The sequence below is a fragment of the Epinephelus fuscoguttatus genome, linkage group LG21, assembly GCF_011397635.1.
Source record: "Epinephelus fuscoguttatus linkage group LG21, E.fuscoguttatus.final_Chr_v1".
Classification (NCBI taxonomy): Eukaryota; Metazoa; Chordata; class Actinopteri; order Perciformes; family Serranidae; genus Epinephelus; species Epinephelus fuscoguttatus.
Window position 1 is genome coordinate 21,342,378 of NC_064772.1, and position 26,513 is coordinate 21,368,890.

Here is a 26,513-nt window from a genome sequence, read left to right on the forward strand (position 1 = left end):
GCCCACACAGGAGCGTTTTTCATTGAAGGAAGGAGAATGTTGCTCCTCACTTCCTGCGGCTCTTTGAAGACAGAATAAGACTGAACCATCCAGTTGTCTTGCTCGTGTCATGTCATTGTATCATGCCAAGACAATTAATGTGCTGTGCGTGCCCATCCCAATAGAAACAATGACTTCGTGATTCTGTGCGGCCAGGGTAGGAGATAACCACATACCTGAGGTAACTTTTACATGTGACAAATAACAACACCACACCTCTATGGCATCTGTTTAATGTTTGTTTTTCATTAACAGGCTCTCATTTTCAGCAGAATTACATGTCCAAGATGAACCACATGATGCGCACACAATTTCAGATTATTTTTAAAGTAGCAATACAACGATGTACAAGTCCTGCAAGTTTGACTTAAGTATGGAAGTATTATCAGCAAAATGTTCTTGGTTGGTGTAAAAAGGAAAAGTACTTACAATGCATACAAATTACCCAGTGAGTGTTGTATCATTGCCTATATACCTATTACAATTGTGTTATAGGTGTGTGTGTATATATATATATATATATGTATGTGTGTGTGTGTGTGTGTGTGTGTGTGTGTGTGTGTGTGTGTGTGTGTGTCAGTCCTCCAGCAAATAAGCCAATACACCACTCACAAGATGGCTGAATTGCTTCTTCCTTAAGTCTTCATTTGAGATGTTACAAACGTGTTTTGCCCATAGTTTCATCAGGTGCAGAACCGTCAGACTCCAAGGCCTCTGGTAGAGGAGATGAGCTTGAAGGAGACACCTCAGTAGTCAAATAAATGCAGTGGCGTGAAAAGTATGATTTGAGTATAAGTATTTAAGTAGAATAAAATTGAAATACTTAATTAAGGTACAAGTACCTCAAATTTGTTCTTAGTACAGTAGGTGAGTAAATGTACTTAGGTACACTGTACATAGCATCATATAGTCAACCAAAGTTTAGAGACAGGCTGATTTCTTATGACTCATTTCTATTCTTTAGAAATATTCAACATCAATTATAAAGAAAGTTTGCCTCATCTAAGCCCCAAAGATTAAGAACCCAGAGAAGGTCGTGTCATCATCTTCATCAGCAAAGAGCCCATTGTACAGCTCTCCCCCAGTCACCTGCAGCCACACCTTGTCTCCCACATCCAGGTTCAGCACAGCGCCCCCTGCTGCCTGATCCTCGCTGCTCTGGTAGTTATCCGTGGTGTGAATGATCTTTGCACCATTCTTCATCAGAGCAACCTTCACGTTCCGGGAGAAGACCGTGATGTGGTAGGTGAAGAAATATGCTCCCGCTGCGGAGCATGTGAATCTTCCTGTCTGTGGATCGTAGTGATTCTGCACATTGTAAATGATCTTGTCAAACCGGATCGGAGCATTAGGTGTAGGGAGTTTACTTTGTGCTGTGAGTCCCACTGAGAAGGCGCTTTTAGAGATAACAAGTTCTTCTCCCTTCTCACCTTTGTCACCTTTCTCTCCTCGAGACCCTCTCTCCCCACGATAACCAATATTGCCTTTGTGACCTGGAACACCAATTTCCCCCTTGGGCCCTGGCCTGCCAGGGGGTCCCAGTGGCCCCTGAATGCCTCTGTCACCTCTAAGGCCAACTTCTCCCTTGGGACCCTGTGGTCCAAGAGGCCCCAAATCCCCTTTAGGTCCTTGGGGTCCAGGCAGCCCAAGCTCTCCCTTACTTCCTTTGAGTCCAATGGGCCCTTGGACTCCTTGGGGCCCCATTTTCCCAGGAGGCCCCCGTTCGCCATTTTCTCCCCTTTTTCCTTTGAGCCCCACTGGACCAACTGTGCCTATAAATGACAAATATAACTTGTATACCACGTATATCCTTAATGATCAGTGTTTAGCCAGAAAAGGTGCGACAGATGTACGAATACGTTGTCTTAATGTAGATACAGCTGGTAAAAATAGATCATTGTTTCAACACAGGTAACTTAACAGACCTGTTTATTTTTTCAGTAAGGCAAGTGCAGTAAATTCTGGAGATACATACCAGGTTCCCCTTTGTCTCCTTTGTGGCCATCATTGCCAGCTGCTCCAACGGGGCCAACTTGACCTTTTTAATGGGGGTTCATAAAATATTGTGATCAACAATTGTAAAGTTGAAGCCTTAGACATTTAGGAAAATGTGCATAAAGTTACGTTCTGAAGGAGGGGTATTTTCTAAACTTACCTTGATCACCTTTTTCACCTCTGAGTCCATCTCGGCCATCTCTGCCAGGTGTGCCATTGTGTCCGGGGTCCCCAGGTATACCAGGATGTCCACAAACACAGTCTTTGTTTGGGGTTACTTCCTGTGTAACACACCTGACTGCCAATAGAAGGAGCAAGAGAATGACACTAAACCTCATCCGCAACATTATACCTGATGCACCTATCTATCAACAATGCAAAAACTTCTAGACTAAAAGACCTTAAATTGAGTGCATAGTTTGCCTCATAACCACATGCGCTACTGGCACCAACCAGAGAAAACATAAACTGGACAAGAACTTTGGACAAGAGTGACCTCAGTTCTCAAAGCCATTTCATTGGTCCAACTGTTTGTGGCTTACTTATTGAGTCTGTGAGTTACACATCACCTGTGCCCCTGCAGATGCTTCTCCAGTCTAGTTGAGGCTAATAATAAGCACAGAGTGTATGTCAGGGCCAGACATGCAAGAGGCCGCATAGTTTGACATGCGGTGCCTTCCTATAAAGTGAAGCAAACAGGATATAAATCTTAAAGGAATACTTAACCCCCTAAATGATGATATGTGTATCACTTTTTCACCCCATGTTCTGTTGAACTCATGAAGATGTTTGTCTCGCATGCCTCCCTTTGAACGAAGAATCCAAAAATGGAGAAAATTTTCGATGGATTGAAATTATAGACGTATTTAACAACAGCAAAGCTATATCAAACCATTTGTTTACAAAATCTCACACACCTGGTGCAGTATAATCCAAGTTTTATTTATCCAATTATATGCTCAGTGCCCAGATAGACTTTTCCAACATGGAACTGAACTAAAAGGGAAATTGTGCTTGCTCTCTTCAGAGCCAGACTCCACTGACAAAAACAGTAATTTTACCTCACTGAACATGAGAGCTGCTGGTGTATCGCTGCCTTGATTGGTTAGTTTGATTGTGTTATTGTATAACTTTGGTGTTTTCAAGATTAAGATCAGATTCATCAAAGTCACATAATAACACAAACAAACTAACTGATCCAGGCAGTGCCAGAGCATCAACTCCCATGATCAGTGACATAAAATTACTGTTTTTGTCAATGGAATCTGGCTCCGAAGAGAGCAAGGATAAGTTTCCCTTTTACTTCAGTTCCCTGTCGCAAAGGGCTGTCTGTTTGGGATGTAGTGAACACATGGATTATAATTCACAAGTTGTGTGAGATTTTGTAAACTGTTTTCATATACTTCATATACTGAGAATCTTCACTGACATGTTTTCATATAGTTTTAATGTTGTTAAACACAGCCACTTTACTCTGTTAAAAAGAGTTTACTTCAATGTTCTGTTTTTGGATTCTTTGTTCACTGTGCAAGCATACGAGAAAATCAAAGTTTTCTTCATGAATTTAATGTATGGGATGTATGGGAATACACGGGATAACAATTTGATATACAAGTGGTCATTTTAGGGTTGAAGTATTCCTTCATTATTTTTAACTGAGCAGTAAAAAGACTGCATGAGGAATGGACGCCTTAGAATAATATTAGCTGTTGTTATTGTCCAAGATTTAAAGGACAGCATTGTAATGGCCTCTGTTTAGTCGCTGGATGCTAATAACAAGCTTAAATGTTAATCCATGCGTGCTTTTCTCATATGTGACTTTTAAAATGCCAACAGTCAGGAACAATTGACCCCATAAACTGGATCATTGACATAAAATGTGACCTTTTGTGCTCCAAAGCCCAACCTCAATGCCTTAGACAAAGGTTTCTGCTTATCTTAATGATAGTGCCTTTCAGATCTTATCTAGATGCAAACCATGTTTAGGGTGAACGTTTGGTAACTAAATTTCCATAGGATGGTAAAGCTTTAGAAAAGAAATTGAGAACTACATCTTTTCCCAAAGAACAGTATAATATAGGGTTTTAGAAAAAAAATCTGTCAGTTTCAGTGGCTCCTTTGTTTTTGCTTCACACCCCACAAAGGTAAGATCAGCTATTAAACAGCATTACTGGACCAGCAAGGGGTTTAATATCTTACTCAAGGTTGCTCAGCAAGGCAAAGGTTTTCTGGCACACAGACTTGAATCAGGACTATCTGGTAGAGGAACCATCAACCTAATCATTATGCCGTGCTGCTCCTCCTTTATTAGATTGTGTGCAGTCAGTGAGGACACACAGCAGGGATGGGCGTAAGGGAGGAGCTGTAACATAAAACCAAGATAAGAAAAACACCCACAACACTCTGAACATACACCAAACACCCCTGGTTCCCCAGATATCTACATACCCAGCTTGTGTGTCACGCAGACTGACGCAGACATATGTTCACATACTTTATTTTTTCAATACTTCTTCTCACAAGCCCCCAGATATAAATATATTTAAAAATATAAACATGACAATACATAAAAGTGCACATTCAAGCAAAGTCTTTACGTGGCACCAGAAATGGAAACATCACTGTCATACATGTTGGCTGCTGCACATATACTTGCATGGACACAAAATGGCCACATTGTGGGCAAAGACATAATCTAACAAACAAATAACAAGGGCATGGCTCAGAATGAATAAAACTCATTGAGAATTTGGGGCCAACATATCAGGACCCGGTCTCTGTAGTCCCATAACCAGGCACAACGTGAGGTTGATTTGGTTACAGAGGATACTGCAACATGTCTTCAGACGAGATAGCAGAGACATCGCCACTGAGTTCCATTAGGTTTAAGGCAAAAATAATGAACAGTAACAGATCATCCTAAAACAATGACCAATGAGAAATGTAAATAAATGTTTACATAAATACAAATAAATATATACAGCATGCTGTAACAGTGGCTTACAGTATTTCAGATTTAAAATGTGTATAACACTGATGATGAAAACTGACGTTGAATGACATGACATTGAGTTCCACATTAAGTAATCTTTTAGACATGGAAAATAAACAATGCTACAGGAAGAACAGCACATGACAAAGGGGAAGAGAGGGACAGGAGGAGAGCTTGGAGGAAGAGATCTACAGCATTTGACATCATCTTTTAAAGACAGAACACTCTGTTCAGGGAAGCAGCAATTCCAGGAAAATTGAGGTTAACATGGCAGGTGCTACAAAGGATATGAAGGTTTTGGGGCTACAACTTTCCGTGGTAGTAGTAGTAGAAAATAAGGTCTGGAAGCAGGGAAGCAGGTTAGCTAGTAAGTGCCCTACATGATCTGACGGTGCATACCGTAGCCCGTCATACCAGATTGGGAAGCCCCGCGGTTGCTGCCCATCTGCAGGCCGATCAAACTCTGGCCTTGGCGGAGCTGCTCCTGGCTGAACTCTCGCCGATACCCCTGGGCTTTCCTGCACATGAATAACAGTTACAAGGTGAGGTAGAGGAACATGACGCATCATGGGCATGCAGTTGCGAATTCTTTGTTATAGTGAGGCTTATCTGTACCTGTGGAACCAGTCTCGGTCACCTCTGTAATGACCATCGTCCTTGGTGACAGCCACACTCCCCAGAGCCATAAGAGTTCTTTGCACTGCTGCCATGTCCTTTCCTATTGCCAGAACAAAAGATTATGTCATGACATGTAGTGAAAACAGCTCATAAATGTGAATGACTACAGCAGGAGATGAATGTAAGTAATCAGAGGTAAAATCACCTTCCCACAGGTCCACAGTTTGAAATATGTCAGTGGTTGTGACTCCGTAAGCTTCAGCTGCCTGCAGGAACTGAGAGATCTTCTCCATTTGTTTGAAGGCCATCTGCGTCTCTGGGATCTTCTTGATAGGCTCCTTTCCCCTTGGATACAGGCTGTTGATAAGCCTGCAGAGGACCTGGGACAAGGGAGGTCAGAAATATGAATGGGTAATATTAAAGTAACACACTAAAAAGACAGCTGAGCATAATTGATATTTTTGTTAACGGGTGTGACGCTGTTGCCATTGCCTGAAGAGAACAAGTATAAAAAGTGCATTTGGATTCAGTTATGAAAGCTCATACCATTTATAATTGCGAGAGTCATTTCCCAACAGTCTAGATAATGTTTTGTGGCTGCATTGCGTTAGTGCCTGTTGAGTTAATCGGTGGTGCAGAAATTGATGTCTCTGCCTCGTCTACCATGGATTTGTCTGAATTATTTTTTTTAAACATTACAGTCAGCTGGAGTGTCAAGCAGGAGGACAGTGCAGCACTGTGCAGGGTGCATTTTATAATTGGCTGTTAATTAAGTCTCACAGTGCTGAGCACTTTAAGCAGGGGGGCAGAGGAGTTTTTCGAAAGCTGCCAGAATGACTCAGTATAAAAATGATTTGTTAGGAAAGGAAGGACCACAACAGTTTGCGATTTGAAAATCACTCAGGTTATTTTGCAACACAAAACACAGGTCATTAATACACAGTCAGTGAGGAGTGATGATAATGGTCTGTCATTCTAATAACCAAATGTAATATCGCAATACAACAAATGCAGATCGATATTATTTACTGAAGCTTTCAAAAATAAATAGGCACATAAATCTAGTTGCTTATTTTAGCCTTTACTCATGGCCTCTTTAAATCTGACAGAGTTACTTTCTGGCTTTAATAATTAAATATAACTTCTATTTTAAGTCCAGGTACTGCAGCCACTCACTGTTCCATCCATCAGCCATTTCTGGAAGTTATCTCTGCCCGCCTGCGGCTTCTCCAGGTTCCCTCCACACTGTGCAAGTATCCAGTCCACCAGCCGCAGCTCCAGGTCTGGGTCGTACTTCTGCTCGATCTTCTCCTGCACCTCTCGGCTCAGTCCATAGCTGGGCCCTCTGTTCGCCATGGCAGCTCTCACAGCACTCTGGTTAATGTGGTGTGTGGTAGTCCTGAAGAGAACAAATGGTAGACGTGAGGCTGGAAGAAAAATGATCTGACAAAAAACATCACTGTAATATTTCCAGAATATACCTATTGTGATATATTAGGGAGTTTTAGTTTTTGTATCCTTAAATAGCTACAGGATAACTACAATTCTACTCTTTTGACTACAATAAAAATATAAAGCCATACAGCACTATTATAAACTATTTTAATATTTAAAACAAAGCCCAAAATCTAGGTTTAAGTCTGTCCCTTTCCAGCTCAGCAGCCCACCCAGGCGCATCTCTGGAGACTGTAGCAGAGAAGGGTGTGGTCCATGGCTGCTGTCCCGAACAGGGACAAGCCCTCTTATTGCCATGGTAACAATCAAGCCAGTTTCCGGCACGCCGTGTGCAGTGATGCGCTGCATGAGATGATGTCTCAAGTATGACCTCGAGTTGGCTGTCATCATGACGCGAATCAAATAATCAAATTTTCAGAAAGTTTGCCCTCTTGCCACAAACATGCATCCACACAATGAACAACAGTTCTATATTTAGCCAGCAACACAGTTTAGTTTAATTACGTCAGCCCCCTGTGCCGCATATAAAAGCTTTTTGTTCATTCTTTAGTTCATTGTCTTCACTGCGTCTGTTGTTGACACTTAAATTCAGCAAATTCAAACAAAGTCTCTCCATCTGATGTCATGGCAGCACATCGCTACGCACTCTGCAGCCTTTTAAAACATGAACATGTTACAAACCCAGAGGCAACTGCGCAAAGCTCACACTAACTGCGACACTGAAGCGCCTGCAAAAACATTATGTCATGCACTCAGAGCAGTTTTATTTAATGAAGACTGCACTTACTGAAGAGGAGGAGAGAGCGGTCAGATTTGTCCGTGTCACAGTGTTAATTCCGCAAAGCTAGGCAGGGCTGAGGATGCTGAGCTGCTGAAGCATCCATGAAGCGCAGCACAGGCGCGTCGGGCCGGGCTGGATCTCATTTGTCCGGGAGGGGCGGGTCAGTCGTTTTATATACCAGCTCCCAAGGAGGGGTCCCTCGAGAGTCTCAACATCAGAATGCGACGTGACACCACTTCCGGACAGTGGTCACTGTAATGCATGCTCAGCTGCAGCATGAAGTGACCCTCTGCACACCACCCCAGGCACATGATGGTGCCAAATTAATGCTCTTTTTAAACTCTTGCCTGCAGCTTGAAGTCAATACTGGACATACATCCACCCCCTTTTACCTCATCATAACTGCTACACTGAGTGACTTGCTCAAAGGCACCCGAGCAGAGTGGATGTTTGCTTCTTATTAGAATAGCAGCTTTAACCGGTTGGTCTCCCTCCTGACTTGTTATTATGTGTTTGGCTTCTACACAAAGCAAACACTAATGCTTGTTGTTTGTTCCAGTATGTCTCTTAGTTCCAGTGATGAGAGCCATTTCCTTTCACTTACTGAATTAAGTTTTTTTTTTTTTTTTTTTTTTTTTTAATGGTAGATAAATGTCTGCAGAGTGCTGTGGCTCAATATGGAGAGCGTGCTGCCTTATTTTACTCAGCTAGACAACAAAACAACTACTTTTTCTTGCAATCTGTGGTCTACATTTGCTTCATGTAGAAACTGCAGCACAAGGAGCTCACAGTAAAGCAAAGCGCCAAATGCATCACCCTTTTCCACCATCTCCTCTGTTTGCATTACCACTGTCCTACTGTATGCTCCCATAAATTGATGTTTGACTTTAGTTTTGACACAAAAAATGACTGACTACATAGTTCAACCATGAGCTAAAGGTCACCGCTGCAGTTAAGTGGACCCGAGAGAGTTAAGGGGTTGGTTTCACCCCATTAAGCATAGTGCAGCTCGTGGCCAATTACATGTTAATAATCAACAGTCCAGTGGCTCCATTCAGCAGGCCTCTCTATGGCTAAAGGCCAGCAGGTATGAGGAGTCATGTAACAGAATGTCCTGCTAGCAAAAATAAACCTCAAATGGCTGCAGCCTACAACCCTTGATGACTTCAACTGACTATATAGAACCAAGATTTCATGTAGATATACAAATGTACCTGGCGAATTGTGTTTTTGTTCATTGTTTTGCTGTTTGTTTGCCTCATCTTAATTAGTATTAAAAATATACTAATTTAGAAATACAATTTTTTTTATCTGTTTAGCAATCATGGTGATTGACTACTTAGCTTAAGATACATTTCTGTTATTCAGCTTAATTTCCTGCAGATGTAAAAACTTTTAGAGCTACACTATAGGATGTATGCATTGCAATATCAAAAGACAGTTATTGTTTGTCAGATGATTATGTTGTGGGAACAAACTGAGACCTGCACTCTAGTGTGCAGAGGTTTTATTGGCCAAAACGGGTGAAAAGTGATTAAAAAAGGCACAGGAAAACTACACGTCTAAGTAATGAGGGAGGGGGAGACAGTCAAACAGTAGGAATGGCGGCCAGGACAGCAGCAACAGCAGACCTAATAAAGGCCAAAATAACACTCCATATAGTAACCTGGAACACATACAAATGCAACCTGAAGATATAAGGGAACAGCTAGCAGGGGAGCTCCCTTTCATTATAGTTTGCACTGTAACAACATGATGAAATGACAGCTGAAATACTGGGAGAGTAACAGAGATGGATAAAAGGTCATATTTGGCGGAGACATGCCATTGTTTGGTAAATTTCTTGAGGGTTGACTTCCCAGAAAGCTCAGTCCTTCTCTCATATCAGCAACCTCTCAAGCTCCACTCCCCCGTCCCTTTCTCAGACCATAGTGGTCAGCTTGTCTATGAGATCATCAATAGTGTAGACCATGAGCTTGATGTCGTCCCTCTCGGACATGCGGTGATGGCCATGCCGCCGCAGGATGATATCCACATCGGGGCTGAGGACACGCTCTGCAACCTGCATGGAGATGTGCCAGGGTACTTCCTCGTCTTTGAGCCCGTGAATCAGCCGTACGGGACAAGTGATGGGGATGGGACTCTGGAGGACACAGTGATTTTCTGCCTCTCGCAGGAAGTCCATGCTGAACCTATAAAGACCCTCCTCTGAGTGTTTGGTGGGGACTGTCCACTCCCCCTTCTCCTCAAACTCCTTGCGTGTCTGCGCATTCAAACATGGACAAATCTGATTCAGAAAAACATTTAAATGAAAATGCCTGCAAAGTTTCGCACAGCATAACCACAAAAGTGAATATATGTGATAATATTATATGTTCCTACCTCCAGAGGAAGAGAATTGAACGCTGTGACGATGTGATCAGCGGCAGTGGAGATGCCCACCAGTGCTGCAGTCTTCTCTGGTCTTGCAATGGCTGCCAGCAGCATGAACCAACCGCCTATACTGGAACCCACCAGTATCTACAAGTAAAAAAACCCACCATAAATCAAATGACAAACAGATTAGTATTGTTTTTTAACTAAAAACCTAATTAAAAACACTCCATAAAGACAACACCAGACTCTTGCAGTATGATCACAGTGGTGACAGACTAATAACACAAATGTGGTACCACAGTGACATCTTCTGGAGACATAGTGGAACATACAATGGGATGGAGGTTAAAAGGATTCAATTAACTCTAATTATATTATTGATTCTTCTCTTGCCCCGATTCTTTTTTATTGGTTGTCTAATAAATCCATTTTTCGGTAATTTGTTCAGAGCAAAATAAGGTTTAAAATACAGTTTTTAGTGTTAACTTTATGACTTGACGATGAACGAATAATACAGTCCTCCTTCACTCAAAATTGTGTTTCACTTATTGTTACTTCACTTCAATGTTTCAACGTCACTGCGCAGAAAGACATGCAGAGTTTGACATCAAAATTCTAAAGAATGAGTGGATGTAATTTAATGAGTTTTTATTTTTTTAAAGATATTTTTGGGACTTTTTAGCCTTTAATCGATCGGACAGACAAGCGTGAAGGGCGGAGAGAGAGAGGGGGAGTGACATGCAGCAAAGGACCACAGGCTGGAGTCGAACCCGTGCCGCTGCAGCAACAGCCTTGTACACGGGGCGCCTGTTCTATCTGTTAAGACACCGACGCCCCATTTAATGAGTTTTTAACGAGGTAATTGAATTTTTTTGTGAAAAAACATCAACTTACATTATTCAAATAAGCATTTATTGAAGTCTTTAATGTTTGGAGAGGATCTCTGTACAAAGATGACAAATTATTGACTAAAAACTAACATTTGTAAAATTCAATAATTCACCAGTGGAGCTAGAGCCCTGATTCACCAGAACCCTCACAGTTCATTTTTGATTTCCAATGGGCATTATCAATAGAGCAGTGCAGGAATGAGTCCTATAACTCAGAGATGAGTTAGCACTCCCGGTTCCAAGCAGATAGTTACAAAACAATAAGATATAAAAACATATAAAAACAAAAACATAAAATACTTGAAGCAAGTAACAAAACAATCATGTGAGTATGTAAGACGGTTATAACAAAACATAATGTGTCATAAAAACACATAGTAATGTAGAATAAGTTAACTAAAAGCTTGTCTGAATAATAAAGTTTTAATATGTGTTCTAAATGTGTCATATGACGCTGCTGATCTCAAAGAAAAGGGAAGGGCATTCCACAATTCAGGCGCTACAGTCTGGAAAGCACGATCACCACGAGTCACAAAGTGAGTGCGAGGGACTGACAGAAGTAACTGTTCTGAGGATCTGAGTGTCTGATTGGTGCTATAGAGTTGGAGAAGGCTACATATATAGTCAGGGGCTTGGCCATGTAGCGCCTTAAAAGTTAACAGCAGCACCTTAAAATAGACCTGGAATTGAACTGGCAGCCAGTGTAAAATTTAGGCGTCTTAAATAAGGCAATAACTCACAGGTGGCTAAAAGAAAGCACACAACATCATCACGCTGAACATGGCTTTACAGCCTTGCTGTGGTGGTGACACTGAAGCCATGTGACCGTGGTGTAGGTCATTTAACGTTAGCTTTTTAGTTATGGCGATTCATGCTTCAAAAAGCATTAAAGTGGTGTTTATTTGTGAAGATTGTCTTGCTGAACAAAATGTCTACGTATCATAAACTTTTGTTTGCAACAGAGCTTTTTTTGTGCAATAATCCAAAACCCAATGGAAAAATTGACATTTGCTTTCTGCATTGGCTTACAAAAAAAACGTCATCTCTCATGCACTCTATGGCCGAAGATCAAAATACCTTTGTATACACCTGGACAGACCTACAACCAATCAGAGTAACAAAATGTGAAGTGCACGATGGACAAATGTAAACACACAATAACGTGCAGAGATGAACTGTGATGGTGTAGCGTTGACATGTCAGTAAATAAGTGTTGCATTTTCGCCATCAGAATTTGAAAAGAATACTTTAACACAAAGTTCCTCATCGGCTGCAGCCATCTTTGTTGTTTTCAAAAGTGCCTCAACAGCATTCCTCTCTACCAATCTAGGCTGATGCTCGCCAAAGTGTGCCCCAGTGCGTGGATGCACGAGCCAAAAATAACAACACATATTTTGCATTAAGCGCGAAGGCTCAACAGGTTGTCAATCATCACCTGATACACGCCCCATATTAGATCAACAGTTGAGCCAACCTGTTATATGTCAATCTGTCTGTATGGGGAGGACGAGACACATCTGCCAGAGCAAATAAAACACGAGCTCGAGGATTTGTTTGGTTTGCAGGCTCGTGGAACTAGAGCTTGTGATTAACATTATATTATTAAATTGTGTTCAAACAACACAAGTTTTCCATTTTTGGTTTCTCCTTTCACAGGCTTCCTGTGTGGCTCTGATGTTTGATTATCTATCCATCTATGAGTATCTTATCATTTTTACGGGTTGATTTTAGGAGAAACACTTGTATCACTATGGGAGGATGGACCATGAAGCTGCAGGTTATTAAAAACACATATCCTTGTAATTTAATGCCTGCATATTGAACAAATATAATCTTGTAATTAGACTTGAGCGGTATCTATTTTTCATACCTTAATACCTTTCTGACATTTCATCAGGGTATAGAGTATATGACTGTATTTGTGTGTTAAAAAAGTATTAAAGCTGAGCTACTGGTGATAGGAGTAATTGTAGCATGTACGTCATTGCCATGCCTACAATACTGTGTTTCTAATATGCAGTTAGTCTACTCAGACAAATCTTGTTTATACTTATGGCCTGTAGAATAATAAATGGTATTGGTATTAAAAATCATACTTTCAGGGTTTCTAAATGCCCCGGTATACTGCAGTACCTTGCTACTGCCCAAGCCTACTTGTATTTGTAACTCGTGACTGAAATCAAGGTGTTGCAAGTCTTACATTTTACCATTCTTGCACAGCTTGTTGAAAAACAAACATTTCAACATGTTTTCCTTTCATGACACAAGCCTTACATGAAAAGCTGTGACAGTGCTCCTTCCAGCCAGCATGAATTCTGACATGCTCCAAATGGGAACCGACTTTCAATTCCCATCCCCACTGAGCAGAATTTTCATAACTTTACAGATAACTCACCACCAGTAATATGCAAAGTGCTATAACCCCATGAAATATTTACCTGTGGCCCCTCCGCTAACTCATCCAGCACGTAAAGGACGTCTTTTTTCCAAGTGCCAATAGTTCCTTCTGATAGCACCCCTTCTGAGGCCCCATGTCCTGTGTAGTCAAACCTGGGAAAACAAAAATAGAACAACCCAAGGGCATGGGGATCAGAAGGTTAAACAAAGGCAAGCCGTGAGAGGCCAATGACAAGGTTAATTTGAATACTGTCTTAGACACTCTGAGTGCAGTAAATCAGTTATGCACTTCACTTAACATGGGATGGAGCCATGTCTTTTACATCCAGCCACATCAGGAATTTAGTCTTTATAGGACAGTGGGAAGTTTGAAATGGTTGGAGGAATTCAATGAAAACTGGAAAAATGAAGCAATAATTTTAATATACATGTATAACTGCTAGTTACGGCCTTTCACAAGTTAACAGTTGTTGCTTCAATTGGTCCACATTATTGTAAATGGAGTTCTTTGGCTTTTCAATTTGGAAATCATTGAACAAAGCTCTTTCACGTCTGTTAAAATTAAGGGTCCATCTCAGTGAAAAACATCACCACTTGCTATAATTCAGGAACATGGAGAAGGATATGGAACAAGATGTTAAAGATCGTGCCATAACCACATCCACTAAATTTGATTTTGTATGCACTGTGTTATCTTGAGGCATTGTGCTACTTGGAGACAAAATCAGATTGTGTTTAAACATTATGTAATATATTATTTATACTAAGACTTGTGACTTTATTTGAGCTAAATTTTTTGCTGTTTCCTTATTTCACAGTGCCGCTAAATGTACTGTAACTTGTAATCATATGGTGACCATGTTTTTTTTTTTTTTAGCAGTTTCACTTTTTACTATGAATTACTGGAGTCAACTAACGATTTAAAAACTGTTACTTACTGTCTACCTGTGCTTCTCATGTTGCTCTCAATGCTGTAGGAGTGTAGCTGTGGGTGTATTCATTTATCTTTTCCAGTACATTTATTTTATTGCTGCTCCTTAGCGCACTTTGGATTTTCAGTGTTCAGTTTCAAGAGCTATATGAGTGGAGTTCAATTGCTAAGTGCAAAAGTTTTATTGTTTTGTAGGTAGTGTGGGTGTTTCTTAGCTTTTAAAGATGGAAACCCAGCCTACAGACACACACACACACACACTACATGTATCTGATCTAATCTGTAGGCCTCTTTAGTGTGAGATCATGAGCATGATATTATGTAGTATGTACTTCTTTAAGTGTGTTTGGATGACTTACCTAAGGTATGAGTGCCCTAGTGACCTACAAAACTCCTCCAGTGCCTCAGCTTTCTGTCCATTCATGTTGGAGGCATATCCAGGGAGGAAAACCACACCTGGGCTCTTCCCCTTCACCCTTCTGTAGGCCAGCTTTGGGAGGTCTGGTCGTGATGCATACTGGACTGTGGACTTGTGTCTCCTGACTCCTGGTTGACACAGTACAACATATTAGTGCTATGGCAAAAAAAATATTGTGTAAATGATTCAATGTAAGGTAAATAAGCCACAACAGAAAAACAACTTGCCTGAATACACACCCTATTTCATAAGATTAGATTTCCATTGACGCAATCTAGAAATCCGCACATGGACACTGAGGAAACAGCGTGGTCATTTTATCATATCGCCCTAACATGCCAACATTTTACTGTAGTTAAACATCTTAATTAAGCTAATTACTGTCGAAGCAGTTTCAAACACTACAATAACGAACACATATGGCGCAAAACATTCACAAGCGCAAACGCAACACCGTTTACATGCCCTAAATTTTTAAGACGACGCAGTCTGTGTGAGCCACACCCCCTCGTCTGCCTTTAAATACCCTCATAGACATCTCAAACGTTGAAGGAATAATTGTGTCAAAAGCGGAGACTTGAACAAACCTTCCAGGCGCTGTGAAGACAAAGCTGTGAGCCCTCCATTGCTTAAAATCTGTGAAAGTCCTCTGCGGCAGGACCTCAGCGCGACGGCTGCCATACTGCTCCGCGACCCACTGAGGAAGTATCGCGAGAGTAGCTGCGGTGAGTCTCGTTTACTCACGGAGCGCATCAGTTGTAGTCCATTACATTACAACTACAGAGAAAGAAGTACTCAGATCCAAAAAGTAAAAGAAGTAACAGGCTTGTAAAGTGTAAATAAACTCCAATTCTCCGTTATGAAAAGTTTTACTTAAAATATCAAAATAAAAATAACTCATTAAAAACAGAATGGCCTTTGTTAGTGTCATAACATAGCCTACTGAATAAATAAAATGTGTGGAGCATTTTGATGTTGCAGCTGATTTAATGTTCTGTTATGCAGTTTAATCTTCACAATTCATCATATGTTATAAACTGACCATGTGTTTTATGTGCAAATTCTTAATCTGCAAAGCAACTAGTCACTATACGGTAAGTATAAGAAAGTATAAGGTAGCAGTGAATGTAAAAGCGTGGTACAAATACCTCAAAACTGTACTTAAGTGCAATGTTTGATGAAATATAGCAGTCATATTTCACCAAGCAAATTTTCTCTACCTTGTTTTTACTCATTTTCAGTTCCCAAACTAATAAATAGTACAAAATCTCTGCAGTTCAGTAACATGTTTCATCTTTTATCCATAATGGCAGCTAAAAGCCTGTTGGTTTTGAGTGTTATTATAAAGGGAAGTAGCCCAGAAGTCAATACAAAGTAAAAACAATTTAGTCTATAGGTGTATTTTTCAATTAATTTCGACATTTTATACACAGTGCTGGAATTATAGTATTTACATCCTTTATTTAAGCAACAAGATGCGCATATTCCTGTACCACCTTACAAAGATAATTATGGTCAGAGATCATTTTGTCACATTTACACTAAGATCCGGAACAAGATCACACACTACATTAGCAATAAGCTCTATTACACATTTCAAACATACATATAAACACTATCTGATTGAAGGACACACCTGCAGCCACTGATTTAAATCCCAAATTCCATTTTACTCACTCCACTTCAGTCCTCTACTCTTCACTGTTTGTGTAGCTGCCTATGTTTCTGTTGATTGTTTCTGTTTCTGTATTGTAATGTGTTTTCTGAAAACTAGTTTCTATCTGAGTCAGGCCAGGTTTAACTGTAACACACACTTTTAATTCCTTTCCATTATAAAAAATATGACAATAGTGTAAATATAATAAACAATAATGATATTGGTGTATATAATCATGCATCGTGCATATATTTTATATTTCTATTTCTCTATTCTAATGTCCATATACTGTTTGATTACTTGTTGCTGTAACACTATCTATCTATCTATCTATATTCAGGTATCAGGTATTGTTTGGTACTGTAAAGTGCTCTGTAACTCTGGTTATAGAAATAAAGTTTATTATTATTATTATCATCATTTTAATGTTAGCTGGTTGATGGGGAGCTTATTTGATATTACTGGGCAATTTTATAGGTTAAAATAAATATGTTATGGGTTAATAATGTGTTTTTATTCCTTCTGAAACATAGGCCAGAGAAAAGTAGCAGAAATTGGAAAAAGTACAAGTAGTCAAATTTGTTTTTAAGTACAGTACTTGAGAAAATGTGCTTAGTTACTTTCCACTTCTGCTTATTGACTTTTCTTGCACTGGGTTTATTTTGCACTATTTTTATTTTATGTTACCCACATGGGAATTGAGGCGTCCATGCATTAGTGTTGGGCATGTAGAGGCTAAGCTAAAGAGGCTCCCCATTGCAGAGGTGACTGCTATTGTGATACCACACAGGGTGATAGCAGGTGAGTCAAAAGGCTGGATTAAACCTGGTTAGAGGATATAATGTAAGGAAGCAGGGAACTTGTTGTGTGTTTGTGACTGTCATGTGAAGTGTCAGTTTGTAACATGACTCAGAGCGTCACAGGCGGAAGGTCACTGAGCAGCAGAACGGAACGGAAGCGGGAGTAAAAAGCCTATCCGCCATTGTGGAAAATGGTAAGGGATATTCCAGTAAGACACTAGTCACTTTCAGACTGACTGTTAGAGACCATCTGTGGCAGGATCGCACACGGTAACTGACGCCGTTTCCACAGACACAAAGTCGCCGTTTGTAACGAGCACGAGCCGCGGATCGTCGTCAGGTCTGACCACGGGAGGAAAACGCCGCCTTGTAGCCGCCACAGAGTGATTGGACAGCCCGAGAGACGAGCCAGGAAAGCACCGGAGTGCAGAGAGAGGCAGGGGGAAGCCGTGGACAGTCTCGCAAACAGCTATCAGTTTCGGTTCCTGGAGGATGTCTGCGACCACAGTCGATCAGGTTCGTGTATTGACAGCCGGAAGGTGCTATATAAATTAGCCGTGCGGCGAAATGAAACTTTGCCGACAACAGTTTGATCCGGTTCGGCACGCCGGATCAAACAGGCTAAAAAAGTCTTTGATATATGGTAGCTATTAGCTGTAATGTAGGCCGACTGTATTGCCAACCAACTCTAGCTGTAGCCGGTTGCCAATGCGGCACCGTTTAGTTACTGGATGTCAGAGCGTTTGACATCCGGTCAATAATAACGCGAAGCAACCTGTAAATGTTAACATCCGGGCTGATGGCTGTAGCCTGAGGTTACTACTGTCGACTGGTATATTTATTGATGTAGCATACAGCCTGCTGTGTGTGTGTATGTGTGTGTGTGTCGTGATCTGACAACATCTCTTCTGTGCTGCTCATTATTTCAGAGACCTAAAGGACAAGGAAATAAAGGTAAGGATATTAACTAGATGATTACAAGCCCCCATTTTGAAATTATACTTCAGGGTGATGGTACAATCTGTTTTGATGTTGTGCTTTGACACTGCAGCTTATGTATGCTACTGACTGTCCTTTATTGTGTGTTTGTTTTGATAATGTTAAACCACACTGAGATCTTGTGATGTTTCACATTTGACCACCACTAAACCATGCCTAAGATATAATCAGCTGACATCTTGTGTCTGCAATATTTTGGACTCCCTGTACAGTACATATTGTGATTTAACGTCCTCTCTTTCCATCCGTAGTGCAAAACGGATCAATGCATCAAAAGGATGGTGTCAATGATGATGATTTTGAGCCTTATCTAAGCGGCCAGACAAATCAGGTAAATTCCTACATACCTAGAATGTGTCACCTAGTATTAAGCCTATAACCTCATGTTATGGACACATTTGTTGCATAACTTTAGGTGTCAGTCACTCCAGTTCACTGTGTCTTGTTTGTCCCTAAAGATTGTATGTGTTTCTGTCACTTAAACCATCTATATTTAGTGTTCTTAAACATATACGATGCAGGGTTTTCCTAAAAAAACAAACAAACAATGTACTGACTCTTACAGAGGTGATCCCTCTCAATTTTCGTTTATGACCCACTAGAAGTAGTGGGCGTGTACCCCTACAGCGCTCAGGTGAGGTTTGGGAATTGTAGAAATATAGCGACCAGGTGCCAGATGTAAGCAGCAGGCATCCAAAAGACACAGCGCCAAATAAAAATATATATAGCAAGGCGAAATACCAAATGAGAGTGAATATAGGGTCGGCTTTTAGTTTCATTTTTGCTGGCGAGTATGTTTACAACAGTAGCCGATAATCCTACATAGCATACCTTTCATATGATGTCATCATGTTTAATTATGTGCTGATTTATTAATTATCATGCATAGTGCATTAACTGACTCTCTCCCTGTGCCACGCAGAGTAACAGCTATCCACCAATGTCTGACCCCTACATGCCCAGCTACTATGCTCCATCCATTGGTTTCCCTTACTCTCTGGGAGAAGCCGCTTGGTCAACAGCAGGGGACCCTCCTATGCCCTACCTAACTACCTATGGACAGATGAGCAATGGCGAGCCGCACTTCATCCCTGATGGCGTGTTCAGCCAGCCAGGAGCCCTGGGAAACACCCCTCCTTTCCTGGGCCAGCATGGCTTCAACTTCTTCCCTGGTAATGCAGACTTTTCCACCTGGGGTACCAGTGTCTCTCAGGGTCAGTCCACGCAGAGCTCGGTCTACAGTAACAGCTATGGGTACGCCCCCAGCTCGCTGGGTCGGGCCATCACGGACGGACAGGCGGGCTTTGGAAGCGACACCCAGCTTAGTAAAGTCCCGGTGCTGAACAGCATTGAGCAAGGTATGACGGGGTTGAAACTGGGTACGGACATGGTGGCAGCTGTCACCAAAACCGTGGGCTCGCCCCTAGGAGGCACAGCAGGTATGAGCAGTATGGCAGCCAATAGCCTCCCTCCGTCTGTCAGCTCATCCGCACCTAAACCTGCCTCCTGGGCAGCTATTGCCAAGAAGCCGGCCAAGCCACAGCCCAAGGTCAAACCCAAAGCCAACATGGGGATGGGGGGAAGCGCCATTCCCCCGCCCCCCATAAAGCACAATATGAACATTGGTACTTGGGACGATAAGGGCTCTCTGAACAAGCCCCCGTTAGCTCAGACTATGATGCCCCCGCAGCCTATGGTGCAGCAGCCTCTCCTAGCTCAGCCCCAGCCCTTACTGCAGAACCCGTTGCCCCCTCAGCCTCAACACCAACACCAGCCCCAACACCAACACCAGCCCTTCCAGCTCCATTCTCTCCAGTCCCCCCAACACCCCCAGCCTATGCCCCCTGGCCCTCCACACCTGCACCTTTCCTCTCAACCTGGCCCCCCACAGCCCCTTCATCAGCAGCAACCCCAGCAGCCTGGTCCACCCCCCAACCGTTGGGTGGCCCCCAGGAACCGGGGTGAGGGCTTCGGTCTGGGCGGGGGAGTCCCACTGAGTGCCTCCCCTTGCTCTGGAGAAGTGCATCCCGTGCTGGAGAAACTGCGTGCCCTCAACAACTACAACCCCAAAGACTTTGACTGGAACTTGAAAAACGGACGTGTTTTCATTATCAAGAGCTATTCTGAAGATGACATCCACCGCTCAATCAAATATTCTATCTGGTGCAGTACAGAACATGGCAACAAGCGTCTGGATAGTGCCTACCGCTCACTGGGCAACAAGGGGCCCCTGTACCTGTTGTTCAGCGTCAACGGCAGTGGGCACTTCTGTGGCGTGGCTGAGATGCGCTCACCGGTGGACTACAATGCCTATGCAGGCGTCTGGTCTCAGGACAAGTGGAAGGGCAAGTTTGAGGTGAAGTGGGCGTTCATCAAAGACGTGCCCAACAACCAGCTGCGACACATCCGGCTGGAGAACAATGACAACAAGCCAGTGACCAACTCCAGGGACACTCAGGAAGTGCCTCTGGAGAAGGCCAAACAAGTGCTTAAAATTATCGCCACTTACAAGCATACCACCTCAATCTTTGATGACTTTGCACATTATGAGAAACGTCAGGAAGAGGAGGAGGCTCTGAGGAAGGTGAGATAAACAGACACAGAAATAGCCCCGTCCCCCTGTAAATAGCTTGTTTGTATGCATGACACAGTTCAGTTTAGTTATCCTTTATTTAAAGGGAGGTAACTTTCCCTGAGTCACTGCTACAGGCTGTAGCCAGACTGTAATCAGCTGATCTTGTTCCACCTGCTCTTAGACAGAGGTTGTAACATCCTGTGGTCGAATGATCAGTCTGGTGTAAATGGAAGTTCCCAGAGGCCTGTCAGCAGATTGACGTGCCACCATTACTCACAGGCACGTTCAGGAAACCCTGATTCCTCATCAGCCATCTTGTGCTGTGTGAGATTGCGATGATCTGCCCAAGTGGAGTTAGATGCATAGAAGTTTCCTGAAATAGCCCGCATTCCTGGCATTCCTCCTTTCAGACAAAGGCAGATGTAGGCTCTGATCTCCCTTTGAACGCCGAGCCACCCTGCTCTCCACAGGCTCCTCATGCTTTATTAGTCTTTAACAACATAAGCCCTTGGCCTGCACACTGGCTGCAGCTTGCCTCAGAGTTGGTACAGTTTGCCTCAGATGTCCTAAACGGTTGATTTTAAAGGAAGATTTCCCAGCTAAACACATGCTAAAAATGCATGATTACATTTGTCTGTGCACGTAGTTCTGAAAAGCACACACAGAGTAAGCCTGCGCCTTCCGAGGGGAAACTGAAATATGTAGCAGTGGTAATAACAGTGGTGTACCACAAATGTTAGTCTAAGTAGTAAAAACTCTGTGGGATGCTACTGCTGTGGAAAAACAGCAGCCAAGGAGAGAATAACTTGTTATCATCGCTAGCACTCTGCTGCATCCATTCTTAGATTCACCAGTATGCTAATCTAATTGCGTTTAGAAACCCCCATGACCCGCTCCCTCCTTCTCTCCCACTCCCCCACTGCTGGTGCTCCATTGATGCTGTATTGACTCCTCTCTGCTGACCTTGTTAATATGCGGCGGGTTACTTTCTCATAAATATTTCAAGTCAATGTTTTCAGGCTTCTGAAAACAACCTGTCAGTAGAAAGCCTGTTTCATCCTGCGTTGTGCAGGCGTTGCGCTGTGCTGCTTTTGTAGCCCTGACCTCCTACATGACAGCACCGGCCCAGCTGAGGCCTCACCCTCCTTCGCCTGACAAGGTTAATTGTTCTCTATTGTTTGGCCTGTCCTTCCCGAACTTTGAGAGGTGTCAAACCAGCACAGCTACCTGCACTGTAACATCCTCCCAAAGTGTTTTTAAAGATAACTTTAGATCCAAATGTTGTTGCAGGGTTTTATTAGCATAACTAATTTGGCAATTAATACGTAGAGGTTAGCTGCTTCCTTCCTGTGGATGTACTGTAATAAGGAGGCTCATGCTGTGTGTGGGTGAATACCAGACATTCTGGGGATAGGGTTAGGATACCCTAGGGTCACCCACTCCTCAAGAAGACACTGTATTCCTCTTTTATTGTCATCCACGGCACACCTTTGAATATTTGATATATGAGCTGTGTAGTGATTACTTATGTAAGACCGGCATCACCACAAGCTTCGTGTCGTGGCTGCAGTGTGACACATCCAAACACTTTGGTCAGTACATACCTGAGGCTTACTAAACTCCTTCTCTCTGCTTTTCTTGCAGCGGATACTCTCTTGCTCTGTGTCTCACTTATTGTAGCACTAGACAGAAAAAGCTCGAGGTATCCTCGCCTTAGTGATTGATTGTTTTCCTGTCAGCGTAGTGTAACTCAGTGAGAACAACAGACTCGCCTAAAAATAAGATACGAGGTTGTTTTCATCCAAGGAGCCTGTAAATACATATTTTTTGCTAACCATGATTTTTATTCCTGCATGATTGTTTGTGTTGTCTTCAGTTAAGTTAAATTGTGCTTATATTGGAATATAATGTTTAAGACAATATGCAAGACATAATTTGGTTTTGGAAACCAGTTCCTTCCACAATGAACAGGAAGTCAGACTGTTGAAAATGGAATAACACATGACATGAAGAATGTATTTGGTTTTCTGAAGAAGCAGCTGTTCTCAAATAGTCAGAAGTGATGGAAAACTTTTATATTTAGTTTACTTTCAGCAGCACGGTATACTGCAACATGATGCTGGTAACTCATTACTAATCTTTCCACAGGGCTGGGCCATATGGACCAAAATAATATCTCTGTATTTTTTAGGTTAAATGGAAATTCCTGATATATATCTGGGTATTTTCTATGAAGTTGGCTAAGTGTTCAGTTGTAAGTTAAAGCCACAGGTGAGATGTCACAAGCACTTTAATAAAACAAATACTGTGATCAAAATGAAATGGAAAGACTGATTAAAAATCGTACAGCTGCAAAACAAATGTTATATGAAATAAGTCAAATGGGCTATATGCAATACACAATAATGTTGAATATCATGATATTACATTAAACAGATATTAAAATGAACTCAGTTCAGCCCTTCTGCTGCTTTCAGTATACTGCTGAAATACAATATATTGCTTGTTGAATTTAAAAAAAAAATGAAAGGGAAAATTATGTCCAACATTCTTTTATTGAACAAATTAAACATTTAAATGAACACAAATTATCAGAGAAGGTGTTAGTTACATTTTAAAGTGTAGTTTTCTACTGATAGTCTCTTTCATTTGTTTAATCCGATATATTGTGCAGCCCTAGTTGAAAAATTTGTTGCAAAGGCCACAACATTTTAGCACTTAAAATATTAATTCCAAATTCAATTAAGTCCACTGTAGTTTCAGACGATTCAAATTCTGTGTTTGAGGATTTTAAAGAGATTTTCCACCACCTTTCAAATGAATATAGTGCTGAAAAATTGCAGGCATTGTTTTAAATATCTATATTTATTTTTATTTATGCACATAGCTTGGACAGAGAGAGATTTTGTTTGTCTGTGTTATATATGTCTATATAAAAATGTCTCACAGGATGTAGTATGTGAGTATAGGCCTGCCATTAGCTGGCTGTGCTGTGGTTTTGCAAGGGTGCTGTCACTGCATCATGAGCTTAACACCACCCTAGACGATTTTGATTGGTTTATAAAATACAAACAATCCAAAGTGTTTTTCCTCCCTGATGCTTCCAGACCTTTCTCTCGCTTTGACACTACCAAGTAGAACAGCAATGTGTTTCGATTCACCACACACACACACATTCAAACTCTCACCTCACACCAACCAGCGGCTCTGTCTCGCACACACAAAGCTGTATCACACAGGTGCTACTGCGGTAATGCCAGCCATCACACAGACCGATTCTTGCATAGCATGTGCGACATAAAGGCCTGTGTCTCACTGTACAGCCCTGAATAGACCGATTAACACACTGATTAACATGTACCCGTGCTGTGTCTCTCATCTTACAGGAGAGCATGAGCGAATGGGTCCAGCCTCGCGCTGGGGCTGCTGCTACCGATTATTTTCATTGTTGATTAATATGTTGATAATGGGGTTAGGAAATGGTCAGAAATGAAGATTAGTGTTTTCCAGAGTCGACGATGACGTTCTCAAATGTCTTGTTTTGTCCACAACCCAAAGATATTCATTTACTGTCATACAGGAGTAAAGAAAGCAGAAAATCTTCACATTTAAGAGACTGGAATCAGAGAATTTTGACTTTTTTTCTTGAAAAATCACTCTAACAGATTAATTGATTGTCAAATTAGCTGTAAAATTAATTTAACAGTTGATATATTGATTAACTGTTGCTCTTCTAGTTTGCATAGACACAGAGGGAGAGTGTGAGAGGAGAAATGCAAACTGGTACGGCTTTACAAAAGAAACGGGTCATGTAATGCAAAATCAAACAATGCTGATGATCATCTCATCTTGTATTTCATTTGAAACATATTGATATCCCTTTAAAAAAAATAGTATACCGCCCAGCCCTATATATAATTCAAAGGAATGAATGGACTCAAAATAGAAACATTCAATAAATCCTAAGTAATGTATGGGATTTGCAGAGCAGTATGAAAGCCAGTGGACACAATAAAGGCATGACATGTCTCTTCTAAGAAGTACAATCAATATTGATCGCCTTAGTGAATGGGTTTTGATCATCTCTGTCATAGTATTGTGACCAGGATCTCTTACATGGTGCTTTCAGGAGTCAAAAATCAAGTGTCACATCTTCTTTTGATGTCACATGTTGTCAGTGGTCCCAGAGTTTGTTGTAGTGCCCCAGAGTTATTCTACCTCAGATGTTAAATGCATCTGTGTCTGACAGCAGAAAGAATGAACGATTAGCACAAACATAACAAGTGTCTTCAGTGTGAATTCTCCATCAGCATTTGACATTAATCCTGCGAGTGAAAGAGCGGGGGAGCAGCTCTGATGTTGCACTTTTAGCCGCTGTTTATGTTTGTTTGTGTCCTTTGTTTGCTCTCGTTCTGATGCCATCCACTGATTATCTCTCTCTGTTTTGTTTTCTCTCGCCAGGAGCGCAATAGAAATAAACAGTAACCTTCAAGCAAGCTCTCTGCTAGAACTGCAACACTAATGACGTAGGACCTTAAATAAAAATTTGCCTAACCACAAGGAGGAAAGGCTCTCACAAATCTTCCCGCTGAAGACGACAATGTATCTGAACACTTGAACATGACAATAGATGGACTCATCTGTATCCGTTGACTGGTGCATCAAACCCTGTGTTCCTGTCTCACGAGAAAAAGAGCGTAACCCACTTTGAAAACTGTCTTTAAAGCACTTTCAGTCCTCCTAAAAAGCCTCTACCAATACCCTTAACTCTCTAACTCTGTGTTCTTCTTCTTTGATTTTGTTTGTGAGCAACTAACTGACTAACCGACATAGTCAGACGATTTCACCAGGCTTATTTGTAATTTTTTTAATGCCTCAAATGTTTGGGATATTGGTGAGCTTCATCGGCTCCTGAAGAGAATTAAAGATGATCTGTACGAATTAATCTTTTACTTGAATCTGTATTCAGCCGTCTGATCCTCCTCAGACAGAGGTTTGGATGATTGACAGGTAGGACGAAATAATTGGGAAACAGCCACAATCATGCCAATCATAGGATGTATCCTCCCTCTACCTGTTCCCTTCCTTTCTGCATCTGTTTCTGTGTACCAAAAGATTACAATTATGCAGCAGGCTGGCGAGCACCAGCCAGTGCACATTTTTGTTTTTTTCTTTCTCTCTCTTGTGATTCTGTCATTCTGAAGTGCATTTGTCTGAGGAGAAACCTGCTGCTCTGGTAGAACTAGCGGTGGCCTCCTTGGGCCCTGTGGGTGACTGTCTTTGCTCTGATGTTGATGTACTCTACCGTACCTCAGGCTCAATCAGACTGTCTGTCTTCAACAACTCTTAGCACTTTTGGGAGAATCCCCACATCGACCCCCCTCCCCTCCCTCCTGCTTGGCTTGACTGGGATTCCCCCAAAAACGGCAAGACATCAACTGCAAGGATGTGACAGTTTTCTCCTCTAGGTAACTCACTAGCTAAATAAAAATTATCCATGTTTAGCGCAAACCGTGCGTTTGTGTCTTTAATCATTCACCGCAGAAATACATGCATCACTCCTATGCTCCACACACACACTCAAATATAA

General features: G+C 41.7%; 4 protein-coding genes across 6 annotated transcripts; 1 reads left to right on the forward strand and 3 right to left on the reverse strand.

Annotated features, from left to right (window-relative positions):
* Positions 1-523: 523 nt before the first annotated feature.
* Positions 524-2,500, reverse strand: c1qtnf9 (C1q and TNF related 9). The gene is made up of 3 exons (XM_049565883.1): positions 2,195-2,500; positions 2,015-2,077; positions 524-1,811 (listed from the first exon to the last, which is right to left on the reverse strand). Exons 1-3 carry the CDS (start codon positions 2,379-2,381, stop codon positions 1,042-1,044), a joined length of 1,020 nt encoding a protein of 339 aa, XP_049421840.1. The 5' UTR covers positions 2,382-2,500; the 3' UTR covers positions 524-1,041.
* A 1,846-nt stretch (positions 2,501-4,346) lies between these two features.
* tagln3b (transgelin 3b) lies at positions 4,347-9,239 on the reverse strand. Of its 2 annotated transcripts, none has more exons than XM_049565227.1 (5): positions 7,126-7,880; positions 6,821-7,043; positions 5,850-6,024; positions 5,642-5,744; positions 4,347-5,544 (listed from the first exon to the last, which is right to left on the reverse strand). In XM_049565227.1, the coding sequence occupies exons 2-5, from the start codon at positions 6,998-7,000 to the stop codon at positions 5,403-5,405; spliced, it is 600 nt and encodes a 199-aa protein (XP_049421184.1). In that variant the 5' UTR covers positions 7,001-7,043; positions 7,126-7,880; the 3' UTR covers positions 4,347-5,402. The 2 variants fall into 2 exon arrangements, with proteins under 2 accessions (XP_049421184.1, XP_049421183.1); XM_049565226.1 differs by lacking the exon at positions 7,126-7,880 and adding an exon at positions 7,887-9,239 and having other exon boundaries at positions 4,354-5,544.
* A 131-nt stretch (positions 9,240-9,370) lies between these two features.
* Positions 9,371-15,603, reverse strand: abhd10b (abhydrolase domain containing 10, depalmitoylase b). Its single transcript, XM_049565225.1, has 5 exons — positions 15,480-15,603; positions 14,834-15,020; positions 13,585-13,696; positions 10,263-10,400; positions 9,371-10,143 (listed from the first exon to the last, which is right to left on the reverse strand). The coding sequence occupies exons 1-5, from the start codon at positions 15,571-15,573 to the stop codon at positions 9,802-9,804; spliced, it is 873 nt and encodes a 290-aa protein (XP_049421182.1). The 5' UTR covers positions 15,574-15,603; the 3' UTR covers positions 9,371-9,801.
* Positions 15,604-17,419: 1,816 nt separating this feature from the next.
* ythdf3 (YTH N(6)-methyladenosine RNA binding protein 3) lies at positions 17,420-26,434 on the forward strand. 2 transcript variants are annotated; one of them, XM_049565181.1, is made up of 6 exons: positions 17,420-17,543; positions 17,642-17,865; positions 18,279-18,303; positions 18,600-18,679; positions 19,271-20,932; positions 25,385-26,434. In XM_049565181.1, exons 2-6 carry the CDS (start codon positions 17,842-17,844, stop codon positions 25,406-25,408), a joined length of 1,815 nt encoding a protein of 604 aa, XP_049421138.1. In that variant the 5' UTR covers positions 17,420-17,543; positions 17,642-17,841; the 3' UTR covers positions 25,409-26,434. The 2 variants fall into 2 exon arrangements, with proteins under 2 accessions (XP_049421138.1, XP_049421139.1); XM_049565182.1 differs by lacking the exon at positions 17,642-17,865 and having other exon boundaries at positions 17,444-17,543.
* Positions 26,435-26,513: the final 79 nt, after the last annotated feature.